This window comes from Pongo abelii, chromosome 2 (assembly GCF_028885655.2).
Source record: "Pongo abelii isolate AG06213 chromosome 2, NHGRI_mPonAbe1-v2.0_pri, whole genome shotgun sequence".
NCBI classification, from domain to species: Eukaryota; Metazoa; Chordata; class Mammalia; order Primates; family Hominidae; genus Pongo; species Pongo abelii.
The window spans coordinates 137,731,875-137,751,220 of NC_085928.1; the positions used below are offsets into that span (position 1 = coordinate 137,731,875).

Consider the following 19,346-nt stretch of genomic DNA (forward strand, 5'->3'; position numbering starts at 1 on the left):
TATTTTCATTCATTCACCAAAAATGGATTTTGAGTACCTGCTGTGTGCCAGGCTCTGCTGTCAGTGCTGAGAACACAATGTTGAATAGGACACATGGGCCCTGTTATCCTGGAGCTCAGATTTCAGGGAGAGGAAGAGAGGTACTTTTAAAAAAGGAATTCCCAGCACTTTGGGAGGCCGAGGTGAGTGGATTGTTTGAGCTCAGAAGTTCAAGACCGGCCTGAGCAACATGGCAAAACTCCACCTCTGCAAAAAAACAAAACAACAAAATGAGCCGGGCATGCTGGTGCGAGCCTGTAGTCCCAACTACTCAGGAGGCTGAGGCAGGAGAATTGTTTGAGCCCAGGAGGCAGAGGCTGCAGTGAGTCAAGAGTTCGTCACTGCAATCCAGCCTGGGTGACAGGAGTGAAACCCTGTCTCAAAAAAAAAAAAAAAAAAGAAAAAGAAAAAAAAAAAAGGATCAAGCTAACGAATATATAATTGTAAGTCGTGATGAGTGTAAGAAGGAGGTGAATAGCATAAACAACAGTAAGGTGTGGGAATCCACAGAGGCTTCAGAGCATCTTTCCCATTCCTTGGGTGGGAGAGGGTTTCATGGGATTAGTCTCCACCTCCAGCACTTTTATAATCCCTTCCTTTAAACTGAGTGTGGTTAGCACAGCCTGGATTTTACAGTTTGAGAGAAAGTCCTCCTCCTTGCCTTAGGAAAGGGTGAGAGGAAACGAGGGGTTTTCAGAGACGATGTAGAGCTGCTCACTAACTCTACCCAATTCCCTTCTCTCCACCCAGGCCTTCAGCCCCTTAGCAAGAAATGCTTGATTTGGCTGAGAGAAGGAGTACTATTTAAACTCAATTCTTGGACTGGCTCATTTTTAATGCCTCATTACCAAGCAGCACAACCATGTTCATACATAAACACTAAATATGTGTGAGGTTAAATTAGTTACAAATGTTATTGAGTTATAGCACACAGCTCAGGTGGATTGTCACCATTTCCCACTGACATAGCATGTTTGCCTCACGAGCACTATAAAAATCAGAGCAAAGGTTAATTTCCAATTTCCACTGGCTCTTTCCTCTTTTAGTTTCCACCTCTTGTTTCTTTAGGTTTCTGACCGTAACAATTAGTAGGACCACATTTGGGCTCATTGCTTTTTCCAGAAGAGGAGTGCTAAGGCAACGGTAACAGTCTCCTCCTTCCTCCAGGTTAACAATTAGAATCCCATTCTTAGGGATCAAAACTCAAAATGTAGTGAGTACATTTTAAAGGAAAGGAAGGAAGAAAAGAAAGAAAGGAAAAAGAGAAAAGAAAGAGAGAGAAAGTCATAATTTAGGTTGGCAAAGGTGACTTTGAAAATCACTGTATCAAAATACCCTAAGGACTTTTACCCAATCCACTTTTGGAAGTGTTGGCAAATTTGTTCTGTACAGAGCCAGACAGTAAACATTGTAGGCTGCTAGGCTTAGGCTTAGTTTCTGTCGCAACTACCCTACTCAATTTTGCCACTGTAGTGAGAAAGCAGTCATTGATAGTAATTAATGGAGGTGGTTGTGCTCCAAAAACACTTCATTTATGGAGAGCAAAATTTGAAGTTCATATGACTTTCATATCCCAAGATATTATTTTTTTATTTTTCCAATCAATTAAAAATGTAAAAACCATTCTCAGCTTTCAGACTATACAAAAACATGTGTTTCTCAGCTCCTGCTCTAAAATGTTACATGATGCATCACTTGGTAAAACTGGACTAAAAGTACTTGAAATAATATAGTTTGATATGCGACATGCACTTTTTAGGAAAGAACATGAAAAATCAAGTGTAGTTGGTATTTTAAAAGAATAAACACATATTATGATATATGTTGGCCAAAAAATTTTGGCTATGGAGAATTCTAACGTTTAACAATAAAGACAGGGCTTAGTTTTAGGAAAACAGCTTAAAATTCGTACCATCCCAGTTATATTAGCTAAATAATTAAATAGCTGTTTCTATTCACAAAGATAGAATTTATTTTGTTTTTTTTTTTTATACAAGATAAATGATCTATTTATTTATTTATTTTTTGAGACAGGGTCTCAGTCTGTCACCCAGGCTGGAATGTAGTGGTGTGATCTCAGCTCACTGCAACCTCTGCCTCCTGGGTTCAAGTGATCCTCCCACCTCAGCCTCCTTAGTAGCTGGGACTAAATGCATGTACCATCATGTCTGGCTAATTTGTGTAATTTTAGTAGAGATGGGGTTTCACCATGTTGGCCAGGCTGGTCTCAAACTCCTCGATTAAGTCTGCCTCAGCCTCCCAAAGTGCTGGGATTACAGCGTGACTAATCTGTTCCAGATAAGTGATTTAAAAGCTAAAGTTATTTCATGCCGCAGAATTACATAAATGACGGTATGGCTCCATCTGATGTCTCTCTAGTGTCAGAATATAATTACAAAGAAAACTAGAATGATCAACATTGATTTCAAAGGAAATACCTGAATTAAATATTTCTGTAGGTAGATGAATAATCTCATATAAAATCTCCATATAAAAATCCCTAACATTTAGCCCTAAAGATCTGACTAATACTAATGTGGTAGGGAAACAAATGTTTTAAACCACTTAACATGTTAGTTTTAAACTAATTGGTAATTAAGCTTGTAGAGTTAAACTTAACTCTTAACACATCATATTGTCCACCCACTGTGTGAGAGTAATTTTCTTATGGCTCAGAATTTTAAATGCCCTAATTAAGTTAGAAAAGGCTTAAAACCATTATTAAATGCTATTTTTATTCCTGATAAATTCGTCTGGTAGTAAAATCAGCTTACTGGTATTAAAAGTGGTTATTTTGGTGGGGTGAGTGGCATTAATTATTTCACAGCAATCTGGGGGAATAGAAGTGAAGAGAATGAAAAACAGGAGCTGTTAAATAAACTAACGAGTGACAGTTCCCATAGTCCCCACTGACAGAGCAGTTACTGTGCAGAAGGGACTCACCCTCCAGACACGTGCGCTTCTCTGAGAGGTTTGGTGAAGGTGTGAAGGTGACGGTGAGTCTTCCCACTCATGTGAAAATGAGAGGCAATGCTGAATTGTATCTCTTATGAACATGAGGTCAAATGTAACATAACAACAAAATATGAGCTTCAAAGCTTATGAAATGTCAAATGTTATTTACAGAAATACATCAGCTGTGGAGAAAAATCACTGCCTCATTATTCAAAAGCTTGTGAAGAAACACCTTAGAATTTTTTTCCAGGTCATGACCATGGACACAACAGACAGAAAAACGGGTCAGAAATTAGCACACCTTACTGCCAGAAGGTGGCCCAAGTAGGTGTCAACAATCACATTTACAAAACAATTCTGAAATATCTGATTTCTCATATAAACTGGTTATTTCAATAGCTTCATTTTATAAAGTATATTCCATCCAAATTATTCCATTTTTTCTTATAAAATGTGATTGTACATCCCAAAAGCTCATGTCCACAAATACAGAGCAGCTCATCATGGCACTTACAAACAAACCCATGTCTCACCACTAACAATTTGATTTAAGTGTCTGATATAACTTCAGTCTTCCCAACTCAACTCCACTGGACATGTAACACTGACAAATTTCTAAATAAAAAACTATATACCTCTCTAAACTACATAAGAATGAGTGGCAATAGATTGAGTTAATTCCTGATGAATGGATCTTGCATTTATAGAGCCAAGGAAGGATATCAAGAACATAAAGATTCTAAACAATAAAATTATATTATCACTGCAACTTACACACTTTCTAAACTCTAACCTGAATATGTTCCACCTTCATTCACAGGTGCAGTGAAGAACCACGACAGGCTTCACATCATCCTACCTGGTCAGAAGTTGCCACCATTAGGACAACTAATTAAATTCGACAGTAAAGGTGTGTGTCCCGTGCCCTCCAACAGGGTGTGGCTCAAGGAGTACTTGGGGTTTCAAATGGAGCCCACACTCATGAAGCGCCCAGGTTTCTATCACTAGTCTCCATAAACATATGGATGAAGATGAACACATCTGTTTTTCTTTCAAAGTAGCCATCACAAGCTGGCACAGCTGCCTCTGTGCCCACAGCACAGATTGAAGGATCAAGGAACAACATGGCTCTCCTCTGGGTCCCACGTAATAGGCAGCAGGAGGCTCCCAACTCAAAGGGAGAAGCAGGCTGAATGCATTAATGAGCTATGAGTCACATGTTCTAGGTCAGCTAGTCTTCATTGTCGTCAATCTGAAAAGATTTGGAACTCACAAACTGCATAAAGACATACAAATTACCACACATGGAAAGCCAATTAAGCTCTTTGTTTCTTTGATCATTGCTTTTCTGTTTGAATTTCCACAAAGAGGACAATCACAATCCACAAAACTGAATGTAGAGACAATACTATTCTGTGAATACTACAAAAATAATTACACAATTTAAGATATTGCACAGATCCTAGATGCTATAAAAACTTTTTTTAAAAAGGGCTTTATACGATTGCCAGTAGTGTTTGATGCACGTTTCAACAGTAAATAAAAAATCTTGATGCTGGAAAGATTCAATTGCTAGAAGAAAATAGACATGAAGTGTATGTTCTTAAAGTTATTCCTCTCACGCTTCACCCTCCTTTTTCTCTCTCTTGGCAATTATTAGGCTTAACTCAAATTCTTCATCAATCTCAACAACCAAAGGGATGCCACTTTTCCAGGATGCTCTAAGAAAAAATGTTATTCACCTAACAAAAATAGTCAAGGTAACAGAGCAATTTGGCTCCACTGTTCTTGATGATCATAATATAATCCTTCCAGCTGGCTTAGTTCTTGAAGTTATCACATCATACTTCTAACTCTACCTCTTGGACCCTCCCAGAAATACCTAGGCCTTTCTCTGAGTGATATATTTCAGGAAGAATGTCTTTAAGGCAAACCAGAGGATGAACTGCAGCAGAGAGGGAAAGGCTGCAGGCTGGGTGGCTTCAGCAGTCTCGGAAGTGTGATGGGGATAGTGTCAATAAGTTATTTCTTTTCACAGATGCTGCCATAGTTTATGAATCATGTTTTCCCTGGAGCTTTCCACCTATTCAAATGACAAGTTTCAGAGCTTGGATGAGCAGCAACTATCTTATGAACACAGAGACATTTCTCAGTTTTAAAGGTCAAATTAGATTTTTGCTCAGGTTCCCACCAAAATGATAGACTTGAAAATCAGGATTTATCAAACTGTTCTAAATTATTTTGACATATCGAGTGTATTAGTCTGTTTTTATGCTGCTGATAAAGACATACCCGAGACTGGGAAGAAAAGGAGGATTAATTTGACTTACAGTTCCACATCGCTAGGGAGGTCTCACAATCATGGCAGAAGGTGAAAGGCATTTCTTACATGGTGGTGGCAAGAGAGAATAAGAAAGAAGCAAAGTGGAAATCCCTGATAAACCCATCAGATCTCACGAGACTTCTTCGCTATCGCAAGAATAGCACAGGAAAGACTGGCCCCCCATGATTCAACTACCTCCCCCTGGGAGATACAATTCAAGTTGTATCTCCCACAACACATGGGAATTCTGGGAGATACAATTCAAGTTGAGATTTGGGTGGGGACACAGCCAAACCATGTCATGGAGAAACAACCCGTAGATCACAGAGTGTTATCCCCTAAGGTGGAGGAGACTTCCTTCCAAATACAAAGGTTGAGCCAAGGGAATTGCAGCTCTGAGGCAGGAGGAAAGGAGCTGGCTCTTGCAGCTTTCTTGACAGAGAGAAGAGAGAGGAGGAAATACTGCCTCTTGCAGTATTGAGTGACTCATGTTGGAGCTGGGAAATCCCCCCACTATGTACTCACCTCAAGGTGAATAGAAAGTGGAGGAGAGGATGGTGGCTTTAGATGTTTAGATATTCTTTGCCAAGAACACAAAAAGAAGGCTTTGCAACCACACCCTCTCCAGGCAACCAGTGGCCACTTTGTGAAGGAAGAGGGGGAAAGAGAGAAAGTCAGAGAGACTGAGCATTTTACCTAAAGAGCTGAGCATTTACAGTCCAAAATGAATAATGTAATGAATGCAATATATGAAGTTTACCAACAGAATTAAAATCCAGGGACATCTACCTCCCTCATAAGAGAGGTAAGAAAGTTACATTTTTTCACCTGGGATGAGTATAAAGTTTGAACTCAAACTCTGCCATACAGCATAAGGTGATGAAAGGCTCAACTAGAATTAGGGCCACAGAAATGGGAACTCAGCCAGCATTGCCTCCTCCACTCAATTAAAGTTTATTTATTCAAAGTCTAGTAATGACAAAAAGTTTACTGAATAAATGGGGGTAAGGAAGCTAAGTGCTTCCTCACAGCTTTGGAAACTGCCAGTTGACCAAAAGAACTATGTATATTATCTCCAGAGCACCAACACAATTTTAAAGATATATAAAATCCTTTTCTTTCTTTTTTTAAATTTCCTGTAAGGGTCCTTGACAGAGAGAAGAACTTAGCAAAGAACTTAGGAGGCACCTTCAGCCACTGCAGAAACACAGAGAAACTATCGAAAAAGTATCAAAAATAAGCCTTGAAGAAATTATACATGAGCAAAATCCAATATTCGATGTGGAATTTGATGGGAACATAGGAAGTAACTCCTCTACTTTTGCATAGGAAGAAAAAAGACTACAGTACTTTGAATATCTTAGTTTTATAAAAAATGTAGTAGTATTCTTTTGCATAAAGCATAGGTTTACAAAGAAGTTCCCTAACTTTTCTTGAGCTTTGGGTTTCAGATATATTCATATTTTCTACCAGATTCGGAGAAATAAAGTGTTTGAAAAATAAGCAATCTGCCTTTGCCCCTTTAAAAGACAATAAAAATGCTCTAAACAGAAAAGTAAAACCATGGAGACCCTATCAAATACATGGCCCTAAACCATTGCCCCCTAACAGTTCTCTAGGTGGTGATGGCTCAAATGAAATCTATCTAGGAACTGAAGTGATGCTAACAGCCAGGTCCCATTTCTTATTCACCAATAGGGCTGGATGGCACCCCAGCTCTTGTTTCCTTGCTTACTTGGCAATTTTAAATCAGACTGTTAGTATGTCAGATGACATAGTGGCTTGCTTAATAGCATTTATCATTTCTTGTCTGAGGACACCATCTGACAACATGTTGAACTCTATTAAAGTCATCCTCCCAGAGAGTTTAGAGCTGGATATCAAACTTAATGGATAAAAGCTGCTCTGTGATGCTATGTGATGAAGTCTCTTTCAAGCGGACTGCCATCCCCCAAAGTGCTACTCTTTCCTCAACTGTTCCTTGCTTAGTATCTGGGGTGTGTGTGTGTGTGTGTGTAAGAATACTTTAAAATATGTGTTCCTCAGGGGTTTCTGTGGAGACATGTTAAGCTAGAAAACTGGATCAGAAGGAAAATCTTACAATTACTGCTACTTACATGCTTGAAGCACAATCTCCCAAAGATTTCCCAGTCTCCCAGCTCCTGATTACTGTGTGGCGGCCTGGTACTTCTCATCTGATGATACATGTGATGCTACCAGCACACTGTATTGTTTAAACATTTATTTTCCCTTCCATTGGCTTGGTAACTTGAACCATTACAAAATGGCTCATAAATGGTTTTGATGATTTCAGAGAAACTGATTTTGGAAACATTGGCTGGACCTCTCCAGTCATCAAATTAAAAATAGCCTTTGGGTTTCAAATCATCACTCTGTAGGATGCATCTACCTTTCCCAAATCTCCCTGCCACCCTCCCTTCCTTCTTTCATTCATTTTTAGCTTATTCTTATCCCAAAGCACAATATTCTATCTGGTCTTTTTTCTACAGTTATAAAAGTTGGTAGTGCCGACACCTCTAATTAAAAGAAGCTTTTAATGACTGAGGCAGGAGAGTGATAAAAGAAGCCACAAAGGAGATGGGGATCAATAGTAACCTTATTACAGATCATCTCTGGCTTGGTCCAAACCAGCAGCAGACTCCATTAATTATGAAGTGTGATTTATCTCTTCACTGAATTAAGAAGTAACAAGAAAAAGTATATGACACCATACCAACAACTTAACCCAGAATGTTCATGATGCTGCATGTCAACTGCCAACATTTCTGTGTAAGGAAAAAAACCTTCATTTCACATATTTTATTTAAATAACCTTGTTTTATTTAAGAAATATTTAAAGTCATGTGTTAGAAGAGACTACTCAGCAACTTATATAAAAACACTCATAGAGAGCAAATAATATCCTCCCAGACAAAGCATCTTGTTCCTCCCTTTAAAAAGTACTATTCTTTACTGGGGAAATGGATTCCTCAGAGTATGCTTTCTTAATTAAACCTGAAGGCAATTAAAATCAAGAGTTTTGTGAAGTTGCAAAAAAAAATGACTGAAAAAATTAATTTCAAAGGGAAAGTATAGAGAATGGAACTGCAATGACAAGAATGAATTCATGTACAATCTCTGAACAGGTGGGGGCTGCCCATTTGCAGTGTATATGAACCAGCGTACTGCCTGTAAGAGAGAGATAGGCTTCATTTTCTTTATTTTTTTCCTCTTCTCTCCTTTTTCCTCTCTACGACTTCAATTTAATTACAATGACTAAAGCATAGTCCATGACAGAAAAACTGCAGCAAAATTAACAACAAACTTTAGAAATGAACTTTCTTTTTATGTAATATGTCACAAAATATTTAAATTTTCAATGTTTTCTCTCTATAGAGGAAGAATGTTGACTCCTTGGTCTCTATAAGTTAGGACAGGTCTCATAACAATTTTAAACATTCAAGTTTAAAACAGGTGGTAAATCTGCATCTAATAAAGATAGCTAGAGAATGGAATTATCACTCTCAACATAAAAAGGATAGTAAAAGTCACTTCAGTTTAAAAAGATGATGAATTAGATCACTTATATTGATGGGGTAGGGGAGATGCACCGAAATGCCAGTGCAAATCCATTCTTAAGAACACTGTGTACTATGAAGAGTATCCAGATATTCACTAGAATCTCTTAAACTCAGGTTACATATTCCTTATTTTCTCTTACCAGCCCTTAATTACATGAGCGAACAAGCTCAATCTTGATCTTGATTGTCAATAGTGGGTGTACTCAAGCTCATTTATATATATTTTAAGAAAAATATTTAAACTTTTGTTTTCTGAAATTATAAACAATGTGTTCAGACATTTATGATCGAATTTCTTTGAGTGGAATTTGATCTACTGATTACAGTTTTATTTTAAGTGCATTAAATCTGCCTTTTAATATATGTTAAGTAAAGCAAAATGAAGAATTTTCTACCTTTATGGGGCACAAGAACAAAAAATAAGGTGCCTGTGACTTCAAGAGCCCCACATGAATAACTGTATATTATTATTATTACAGTTACTTGGGCTTTATTGCTATATTGATCATTCATCTACACATTCTACACAGTTAATTTTTCTGATCTGGATTGCAGAAAAAAATTGGACAGAGACACCACTTGGGTGCCAACCCCGGTTCTGCCATTAATTTGTTGTGCTACAGGGTTTCCATTTTCTCATGTGCAAAATGAAAGTGCTCAATAGGTGGTCTCTGAGTTCTATTTCACTCTAAGCCTCCCAGAGTCCATAATGCCTAATTCTGAGCTTAGCCCTTTGCTCAAAAATGTGCAAGGACTCCCTACTATTTGTTACAGTCCAAACCTGGATTTCCCAGAATATGTGCTTGAGCATATTTCACCTGTGAGCATGTTTCACCCTATGAACTCATCTTGCGATAGCCTCCTCTTTACCAGTTGAATTCCAACTCACTCTTACAGGTCTAGTTCAAGGCCGATGTTTCACTGAAGTCTTCCTAATCTCTGAACCTGAAACTAACCATTCTCTCCTTTGAAGATTCAAATAATTCATTTACATATTTTAAAATATCTATTTACCATCTATGTCTATCATCTTATCAGTTATCTATAAACATACTACAGCATCTCTTCAACTAAATTATAAGCTCCTCAAGGGAAAAAAAAAGTCTTTTTCATCTTTATATTACCTCATGTTGCCTAGAATAGTCACTGGTACACAGTAGGCACTCAATAAATACTTGTTGTTGATGAGTGAGCAGTGCATGTGCTAAGAGCTTATAAATGGGTGTTGAATTCATCACCAAAAATGCAGTAACTTATTTTGTATCTGTTTTATTGAAATAAACCAATTAAATTTCTATTATATGCCACTTCAAAACAACCAAACATGACATCTTTAAAGCAAATCAATTATTTGGTTCAAAAGTTTGACCCTCTGACTTTACAGTCATGATGTATGATATAATAATATATGCTGTCCAATGCAATAAATAAGGGGTTGTGGGAAAAAGCCCAACCACATGACTTAATAATGGAGCCCAGCCCCCATCTGTTGAAAAGAAGTAGATAGGTATGAAAAAAGGGACTCAAGGGTCACTTCCATTAAGAGAGGCAGACAGGACAAGCTGACTCGAGGAAGATGAGCCCTCACAAGTTGAGCCCCTAAATCATGAGATGAAGTACTTAAGGACACTGAGCCTAAGGGGACAAAGATACCTCATTTAAAGGCCCTGTAAGCCTCCATTTGCATGAGGCCCCCTTCCAGCCCTGCTACAATTTCCCTACCTAGGGTTGCTATGTGCAGCTTTCGTGCTCTAGGTTCTAGCGGGAGAGGACTCTAGGGCCCTTGCTCACCATCGGGAGGAAGAAGGGTCATCTGTGTGCCCCAGGCCTCCAGGCACAAGTTCAGCAGGTGCCTTCTATCCCACACTCACGTCTCTGACTCCAGCACTGCTAATAGGGTCATTCCCACTTTCCATCCCAGTCCAGTTCCTACCAAAACTCCCTTAATCTGCCTAGTCTAAGGAGGTGTGTGAATTTCTCTTCTTCTCCACTCCTGAATGGCTCTGATACCTGCCTTCTTGAGCTAGGTCCCAGGCTCACCCCACCACAGGCGCCACGAGAGCACCACAAGTCCTGTAAAGGCACAATTCTGGCAGTTTTCAAGGCCTGTTTGTTGGTAGTAATCACGGCAGCCATTAGGACAACGATCTGCATTCTCCGTTTTCACAAATAAACTGGCACACTTCTGAAATACTATTTCATTACTAGAGTTCATTAAACTCTATTAATCATATTGAAAAGTAATCACAATCTTGATAGCATAAATACACATCTGTACATTTTAGGAGGTACCATGGCACTGTCCTCACAGGAAGACACACTTTAGGCATGTAGACTGGCCATGACACAGGAGTTCTGGAGGAGTTTCTCAATTTGCCTTTACTTCTCATTCGCCTCCACACATTATACATGGGAAGTCAACAGAATGAAATAAGATCTTATTTCTAAGGTTAATTTTGGGTCAAGCTCAACATAACATTACAAAAACAAAGAGCTTATTTAGAGTTACGGGCTGTCCGAGACCTTTAGTACATTTCCCATCAATATTTAATCTATTCTGCCCAGCTTTAATAAATTGTCACAAGGTAAGAAACCATTAAGTCACTAAAAAGAACTGTAAAATATTACAAGAGTTATAACATTGCTGCAGCCATAATTTAAATTTAATTTTAAATATTTTATTAGCTTATTTTATCAGATGGAATTAACAGAACATATCGATAAATTAGGCGGTATAAGGCTGCACAGCTATTTCAATTGTACATTATAAAAGAGTAATTTTATAATTTAAAAATTTTCAGCAAGCTAGCATATTCTGTCTTGTCAAATGTATAACAATATAATGATACAGTTAGATGCAAATAAGAGTTACATATTAAGTGCTAGCATCTACCAGTCCAAGAGGAAGTGGCAGGGAACCAAGGAGCAATGAGCCATTCCTGAGCCGAATATTGCTGTGAGTGCCATAAAGGTTGCCGGTGGCCATAAGGATTTTTAACATAGACCATGAGAAACCAGCTATGATCACACACTCCTGATAGAGCAGAAATCAGCCCCTGAACTTGGCCTGCCCTGTTATGCTGTTATCACCTCCATGGGGGACTACCACCCCACTCTCAAGAAGTCCCTGTTAAAAAGCTTGCCATGAAGAAACTTCACTGTATGACTGTCACAGAAATCAAGGAAATGTCTTGGGGGTAAATCATATTAGATTTTGGTCAATGAAACAGGTATGTGATTTTATTTGTGGCTTATACTTAAAAAGCATTTATAAATATCAGCTACTTTTTTTGGCTTTGTCTCATAAAACTTAAGTCAAGAACTATCTAGGCAGTCTGGGTCATAGCATGTAAAAGATCTTCAGACTTTTCCATTTTTACCCCTTTTTCCACTTCCCCACCAAAGGAATCTCAGCATGCTTCCTGTGTTGATGTTGGTCCCCAGCCTCACTTTCTCTCCTGGTGGACTTGATGGCTCCCCGAGGATGGGACTGTTCATATGAGTCTTTGTGGCCCCCTTTGGCACTCAGCACAGTGGCACTCAGCACCTGAGGCTCATCAGACACCCGACCCTGGCCTCCCTCCTCTCTGCAGGAGGATGCCACTCTATGTAGTTCGCTTTCAGTGTCCAATATTCAGTTCCTGGTGTCTCTTAAGGTTACCATGAATGCTAAGAAGGAAACAGCCCCCACTACAATGTGTGACTACTTCATAGGAATCTACGAAATGCGCAAATATCACTTTTTTTAAGGTAATGAACTCATAAGCTGTTTAAAACACTGCATTCTTCTGACTTGTACTTCTAGACTTATTCATCCAAAGACTGCAGAAGCATTTTCCAAAATATATTCTTCAGAATCTTTGTTTTTAGAAATAGTATTCCAATGGTGAAGTCAATTTGTGAAACTGGAAATACTCTATCACTATCTTGGAACTCATGGTGATAGCAAATAAAAGGTTCTAAGAAATCCTGCAGTAAAGATATCTGATTACTTTTGTTCAAACTAGTATTTCCCAAAATTATTTAATCAAGGAACTTTCCCTCCATGTGATATTTACTAACATCCTATGAAACCCTTCCCCTATGTGATATTTATTAACATCCTAAGAAACCTACAAAGTAGTCACAATTGAGAAGTGCTGGCCCAACATCTTTTTTCTTTCCCTTGAAATGCATAAATCCCTCTGAATTACAGCTTTCAGACAACTTATGAAACAGTCAAAAATATTTCTGTTTAGGTTTATGATGCCGATCCTGTTTCGTCCTTGAGCACAGCAAGCTACATCAGAAGAAACCTAGAGTTTCACGGTCTTAGCTTGTGCTTTTGGAGTGGAGGAGGTAGCAGGTGAGGTACTCACCCCCAAGTACTCTAAATAGTACTGGAAGACAGCCTGGCCCATCTGGGAGGGCAATGTCCAACACCACCCTTAACCGTGATAGGTTGAAGAGTCAATGACAGCTTCAACTACATCATACACTTGAAATGGGTGTCCTTCACCCAATAAATTCTCTCTTGGAGTTATGATAAATAAAAAAAATTACAGTAAGAGCAGGATGTGATTAAGAAAATGCAAGGTAAATCTTAAGTAGAAAAATGTAATATTCTAGGTGTCCTGAGGATACCCCATTAGTTTTAAGCTGATTACAAATACAGGTATCACAGAGCAGCTCCTCTAAGAAGGGAAACCACGGCCTAGTGCAGAGTCATGTGATACAGGCAGCTGTCCCTCATGGCATTACATTTTTAAGTTAAATTTCTTGCCTTTACCAGTTGAAAAAATGAAAATAAAATGAAAACAAATAAATCAATGACCGACTGCAGGAGAAGATTTTTAAAAACTCGTTCCTACATCTGTGTGGAAAATAGTGCATCCTTTAAAAATCAACTCAGATATAGCTGAGAAGCTAACCAATGTTTAATCCAACTGAGGTGAGTGTCTCTGAATTCTGCTTTCAAAACAACAAAACACTAATCTCTTTCAAATACAGCAAGGTCAGGGGAATTACTTCTCCAGCATAGGTGAATGAAGCATGAAATAGGAAAGCGCACTTCAGCAAAAGCTCCAAAGTATGTCTGCTGTGTTGTCTTAGGATATCTCTCTCACCCAGGCTATGTAAAAGGACAAAGGACAACTCACCATGTCATAAGTTGTTACGATCTTCTTCAGAACCTCCGGCACAATTCCCTGCAGCTCCATTGTGGGGTACTGCTCGCTGAGATTCAGGACCACTAGGGGTGTGTTATCAGGCCCCAGAAAGCGGGGAGACACCGCCAACATGCACTGCATGAGATTGGCCACAGAGGAGAGGCCACACAGCTCCTTGAATGACACCACCGCATTCTGTTAAATGGAATGAAAGGAGCATTTGTAATTAACTAGAGGTTTTAATTTCTCATGGATATTATATTTGATATATCTGATTATGCTTGAACCACCTGGTACAACAGTTATTAGCAGTGTTATAACAGAATTAGCTAATGATTGTTTTCTCCTGGGAAAAATGGCTATTATCCAAAGTAAATGCTGTTATGGACATTGGTAACACCAATTTATCAAAAGTACTGAAAATGCAAATAAGTCAAATTCTTCTGAAGGGCAAGGCCTTTTTTCAGCCCAAAGTTCATGGTAGTGCTGATGCGGATATGCAACTACGAGCAAACAGAGAGAATAGCTTCTGCATTCAAAGAGGGTAAAGATTTAGAAGAAAAAAAAATCAAATCTGATTTAAAATAAGTATCAAATATGCCAGCCATACAAAAGGGAAAGAAATATTCGCAAGGTAGAAACCTGAATCTCTCATCTATTTATGCCTGCTGGCTCAAAATCTAAAGAACCTTTGAGGATGCTACTGTTTTCTGGTGAGTCTGCCCAGCTGGGACCTTGGTTACCTGTGACCTTCCCCTATTAGTGTCACTGCTGATCTCAATGCCTCTCTCTCTTTTTTCTAATCACCAGAGGTATGCCATTTAAATATCCATTAAAGAAAAACCTTCAACACTGTAAAATGCCATGAGCTGGCCTTCTATGAACACTTACTAGGCATATTTATTACACATTACTTCCATTTAATCCACACAGCAAGCCATGTTATGGATGAGAAGACTGAGCCTTAGCTATAATCCCTCTCTGTTTGTCTAGGATCACACAACTAGTAAGTGAAGGAGTCAAGATTTTACCTGAAAGCTGTTGATGTTAAGGCCCATGCTTTGAGTCACCGTGAGTAATAACAGGCCAATTATAATCATAATAAGAGTCAGGTGGGCTATTTCAGGCACACTTGGGTCCTGGTCTGGGCCGGGCATGTGGGCAGAGGGGGTGGACCTAGACCCTGCAGGCCTGTGCCTTCTGCTCTCAAATAACGCAGGTTCTTGGGAATGAACAACACTTTAGTTTTAAATTTAAACATTTCATTTTTATTAATATTGCTTTAAATATGGACATCAAACTATAGATCATTGGCTCAAATCACTTTGATATGGACAGTTACATAAATCAATCATGACTGTGATATTTAAAGTGCAGTTCCCCAGTCACTCTTATTACACCACTTACTCATATCTGCAGTTGTTCTATTTGTTTATCTGCCTGCCTCCTGTCTGTTTCCCCTTCCCACTGCCTGCCCCCAACTAGCATGCAGGCCCCTTGAAGGCAGGCAGTCAATCTGTTTGTTCACCACTTCATCTTCATGGCCTGGACTGCTTGTGCATGGCAGGTGCTCATTCAGTATCACTACCGACTACTTTGTCAGGTTCAGTGCAGACGAGGCTTTGGAAAAGACAATGCTTGAGCTCTGACAAATCCTCAAAGGAATTCTGTGTCACACACACCACAGCAGCCACTGGGCAGTGGACAATGCGTTTCCTCAGAGCTGAGGGTTTACCAAACCACTTTCACCCTCAGAAACAGGGAAAAGCCCTTCATATGTCTGCTATGCTTTTACTTTAAGAGAAAGGAAACAAATTTCCTTATTGTGGGAAGGTCTTTTTATTCATGAAGTACACACAGAATTAGTTGATAGGGAAAAAATGTTGAATTTTCTCAGTCAGATTTTATTTGTTGGCATCATTCTCATTGGTCATTTTAAAAGATAATTTTTTAAAATACAAAATAAACAGACATGGAGCACTTATCACACACACACACCACTTCTCACACACTATGACAGGTTAGGGCTGCTGTCTGCATGAGGCAGGCCCTTGCTGTCTAGCTCTGTGTCACTCAGGGGTCCTAGTGTATGGCTAGATGTGTGGGCGATCCTTAATTAAATATGTAATTCCTAACTGATTGCTTTTAGCCGTTATATATTTCAGAGGTAATTATTATCTTAAACTTCTAATAAATACAGACATCTCTTTTACTTACAGAATTAGCTATCCTCTCAAATCAAGAGGAGGCTCACTATGCATACACATATATTTATGGCTCATTTAAAGGTTTCCCATCTCCTCAGCATTACAGCTTCATAAGAAAGGACTGGATCACATCCATTTTACTTTGACCTATATCCTTTTTATTTTGATAGATCATCAATTTGTGTTCCAGGTAAGGAATATTCAGAAATCCCAGAGATTCCCATGTATACTATTAGAAAAAACAAGGAACTGTTCAGCAGTGATTAACGGGGACTGGGACGAACGTGTGTAACACAGCAACAAGACTCACTTATCCCAATATGTAATCAATATTTTCAACATCAACTGTACCTTCAGGAATTTAAATGATAAAAAAGAGACTAGTGGCAAACATTCTAAGAACTAATTGGAATTTAAAAACTACTTAAATATACTATTATTAAAAAACCAATATATTTATAAACTATGGACATGTACTAAGTAGGAAAACCATTGAGTAAATAATTAAACATAAGCACGCACCTGCATGTTTTCTCTCAGATCTGTGGCATCCCGTATAGGGGGCTGGGCATTTTTGAATACCTCATCCACAGTTTTAATCCACAATGTTCTCAAAGATGCATATTCCCTGGATTTCTTCCCTTTTCTCACAGAAAGGCCCCTTTTATGAGGCTTCCCTCCTCCTCTTCGGTTAGTAATAGCCACGTGGACAAATAAAGAAGCATGTGCAAGGACCTCTCCAGTTAAGGACTGCAGGGGGACATGGCGGTAGCCCGTCTGTAAACATTCAAAGGGAATTGTGTACTGGCCAATGAATTCATCCCCAATGTAGTCATCATCCAGCACTACAAAGCGCACCATGGCCAGTTCAGGCAGGTTGATTTGAAATTCAAAGCTTTCATCAAAAATGGGAGCATCTCCATTCTGGTGCACTGTTTTTGTCCTTTGTTCTGCACAATCAGCAGGGATTCCATGGATTTCAACATAAACATAAGGATCCACCACGTCACCTTTGGCACCTGATCCTTTGGGCTTGGGAAAGTTCTGCCCACTGATGATTTTAATGTGAAGAAGTTGAGGTGAGACCCCTGGGACAGAGTCTTTTGTATTGGCGCTGAAGAAGGAGACCTCCTCCCTCATGATGGCTGGCCGGAGGACATAGCCACAGTTTCCGTTCTGCCTAAACCAGCCAATATTCAGGTCCATCATCAGTCCTGGTGTCTGAAAGTTCATGGCTACAATTTGGCAACCACATTTCCAAAAATCTTGAGGGTTCATGTTACTGGAATCAATTCTCATTGGACTGGGAAAAACCCTAGCAAGAAAACGTTTGTTGTAATTTACAAAGTCCCCTGGATTTTCATTGGCGTACTTGCTGGCAAGCACTTCATTAAAGGAACAGACTTCCCAGTACTTCTGAACCTGAAATGACACCTGAAATTCTTTGAACTGAACTGATTTGCAGATGCTGACCAGTTCAGACAGTTCTTTACAAAGCTGAAATCGCTTCACAGGCACATTGTTGGGTTGCTCCACGTTCTCTTTTCCCATCCTCTGAGACATTTCTGCTCCTTCATCTTCATCAGTAACATCTCCTTCTACACCAGAGCAATTTGAGGACAGCTTCTTTGCTTTAATTAGTATTTTACCTTTCAGGACATCTGGGGATGGTAGATAAGATTCCTCAACATTGGGTGATGTTGTATAGAGCTTGTCTCCTAAAAGTTTCTTCATGTGCTGAACCATTACCTTCTGTTGTTTAATGGAACAGTGGTTTTCTAAACACAAGATAAGAGGATACTCTGAAGCAAAGAATGCATACTTGTTAATAATATCAATGACACTGCGGAAAACTATCTGAGAGGTCATGGTGTGGCCTGTGTAAATTACAGGTTCATTGTCCGGCCCATCCCATACATCTAATTCAACACTCCGGCAACCCATTTTAAGAGCTCGAATATATCCTGTGATGTCGGAGGGACCTCGGAACTGATCCTCTATTAAGTATGTATTATGAGATGAGTTTATAAAGTAATGAGACAGAGGTTGCTTCATATCCTGACAGACCTTCTTGTGTTCTGGATCAAATATATAACAGTCAGGTGACATAAGGTAATTAGTAAACCCGTCTATGGAGAGCCAGCCCTTTTCCTGACCCTCTTTGGATGGCTCATATTTGTGAATAATTTCAAGGCTTATTTCCTCATTTATATGTGCCACACCCTGTTCTGCCTCAAGAAACATCATAAGGTCCTTGGTATCAAGAAATTCTTTATTGCTTGAAAACTGAACTAAAAGGAAATAAATTTCAGGTCTAGTACAAAGCTCATGAAAAACCTCAATAAATTCTTCCTTTGTGACCTCGGTACCAGCTTTGTCCTTTGATTTATGCAATTCTTTGAACTTAAGCTCAATTTTGCTCGTTTTTAAACCAGGATTGAGGTTTCTGATACATTGCACAGCATTACACAGAGTTATATGTCCAAGGTTATCTACATCGATTTCACTAAACATTTGTGAAACCCAAGAAGTCCTCATGTTATCTTGGCTACTTTCTAACATATCAAGTGTGTGTTTTCCATAAGAAATTAGGTACCGCAGTCCCGTAACCCAGATGTTTGCAACATCTGCGGAGTTGGCAACCAAATCCAGTGACTCATAATTCTCTCCATATATGACGGAAAACGCACAATCTTCAGATATCTGGTCAGAAATGCCATTGCTGCGGAATATGTCTGTGTTTTTTCCTGTTCTCACTTCCTTGATGGATTTAATGTCAATCTTGGCTTTCTCAGAATCCTTCTTAGATGGCTCCCACCTTAGGCTCTGCATGTCAGCATCCAGTAAAAAGTACCTATGATAAATCCTAGAGTTGGAGCGAACCTTTTTGAGTTCTGAACCCTCAACCATTGAATTAATACAATCACTTGCACTGCTGATCTTCTTCTCTGTTGGCATGCTGCTGAATGAGACTGTCTTTTTCCGTTCCCTCTTCTGTTTTGTACCATCCTGAGAGAAAAACAAGACCGTATATTAGAATAACATAAATATAGGTTTCTATGTTCAAGATTAGGAATAGAAATTTAATTTCCTT

General features: G+C 39.0%; 1 protein-coding gene across 12 annotated transcripts in view; it reads right to left on the bottom strand.

Annotated features, from left to right (window-relative positions):
* PLCL2 (phospholipase C like 2) overlaps window positions 1-19,346 on the bottom strand; it is a 200,891-nt gene that overhangs the window by 61,756 nt on the left and 119,789 nt on the right. For all 12 annotated transcript variants that reach the window (XM_002814024.6, XM_054552546.2, XM_054552548.2 and 9 more), the window contains 2 exons: window positions 16,775-19,261; window positions 14,037-14,240 (listed from right to left, as the gene is read on the bottom strand). In XM_002814024.6, the coding sequence (XP_002814070.2) occupies window positions 14,037-14,240; window positions 16,775-19,261 (2,691 nt within the window). The remainder of the gene's footprint in view (window positions 1-14,036; window positions 14,241-16,774; window positions 19,262-19,346) is intronic.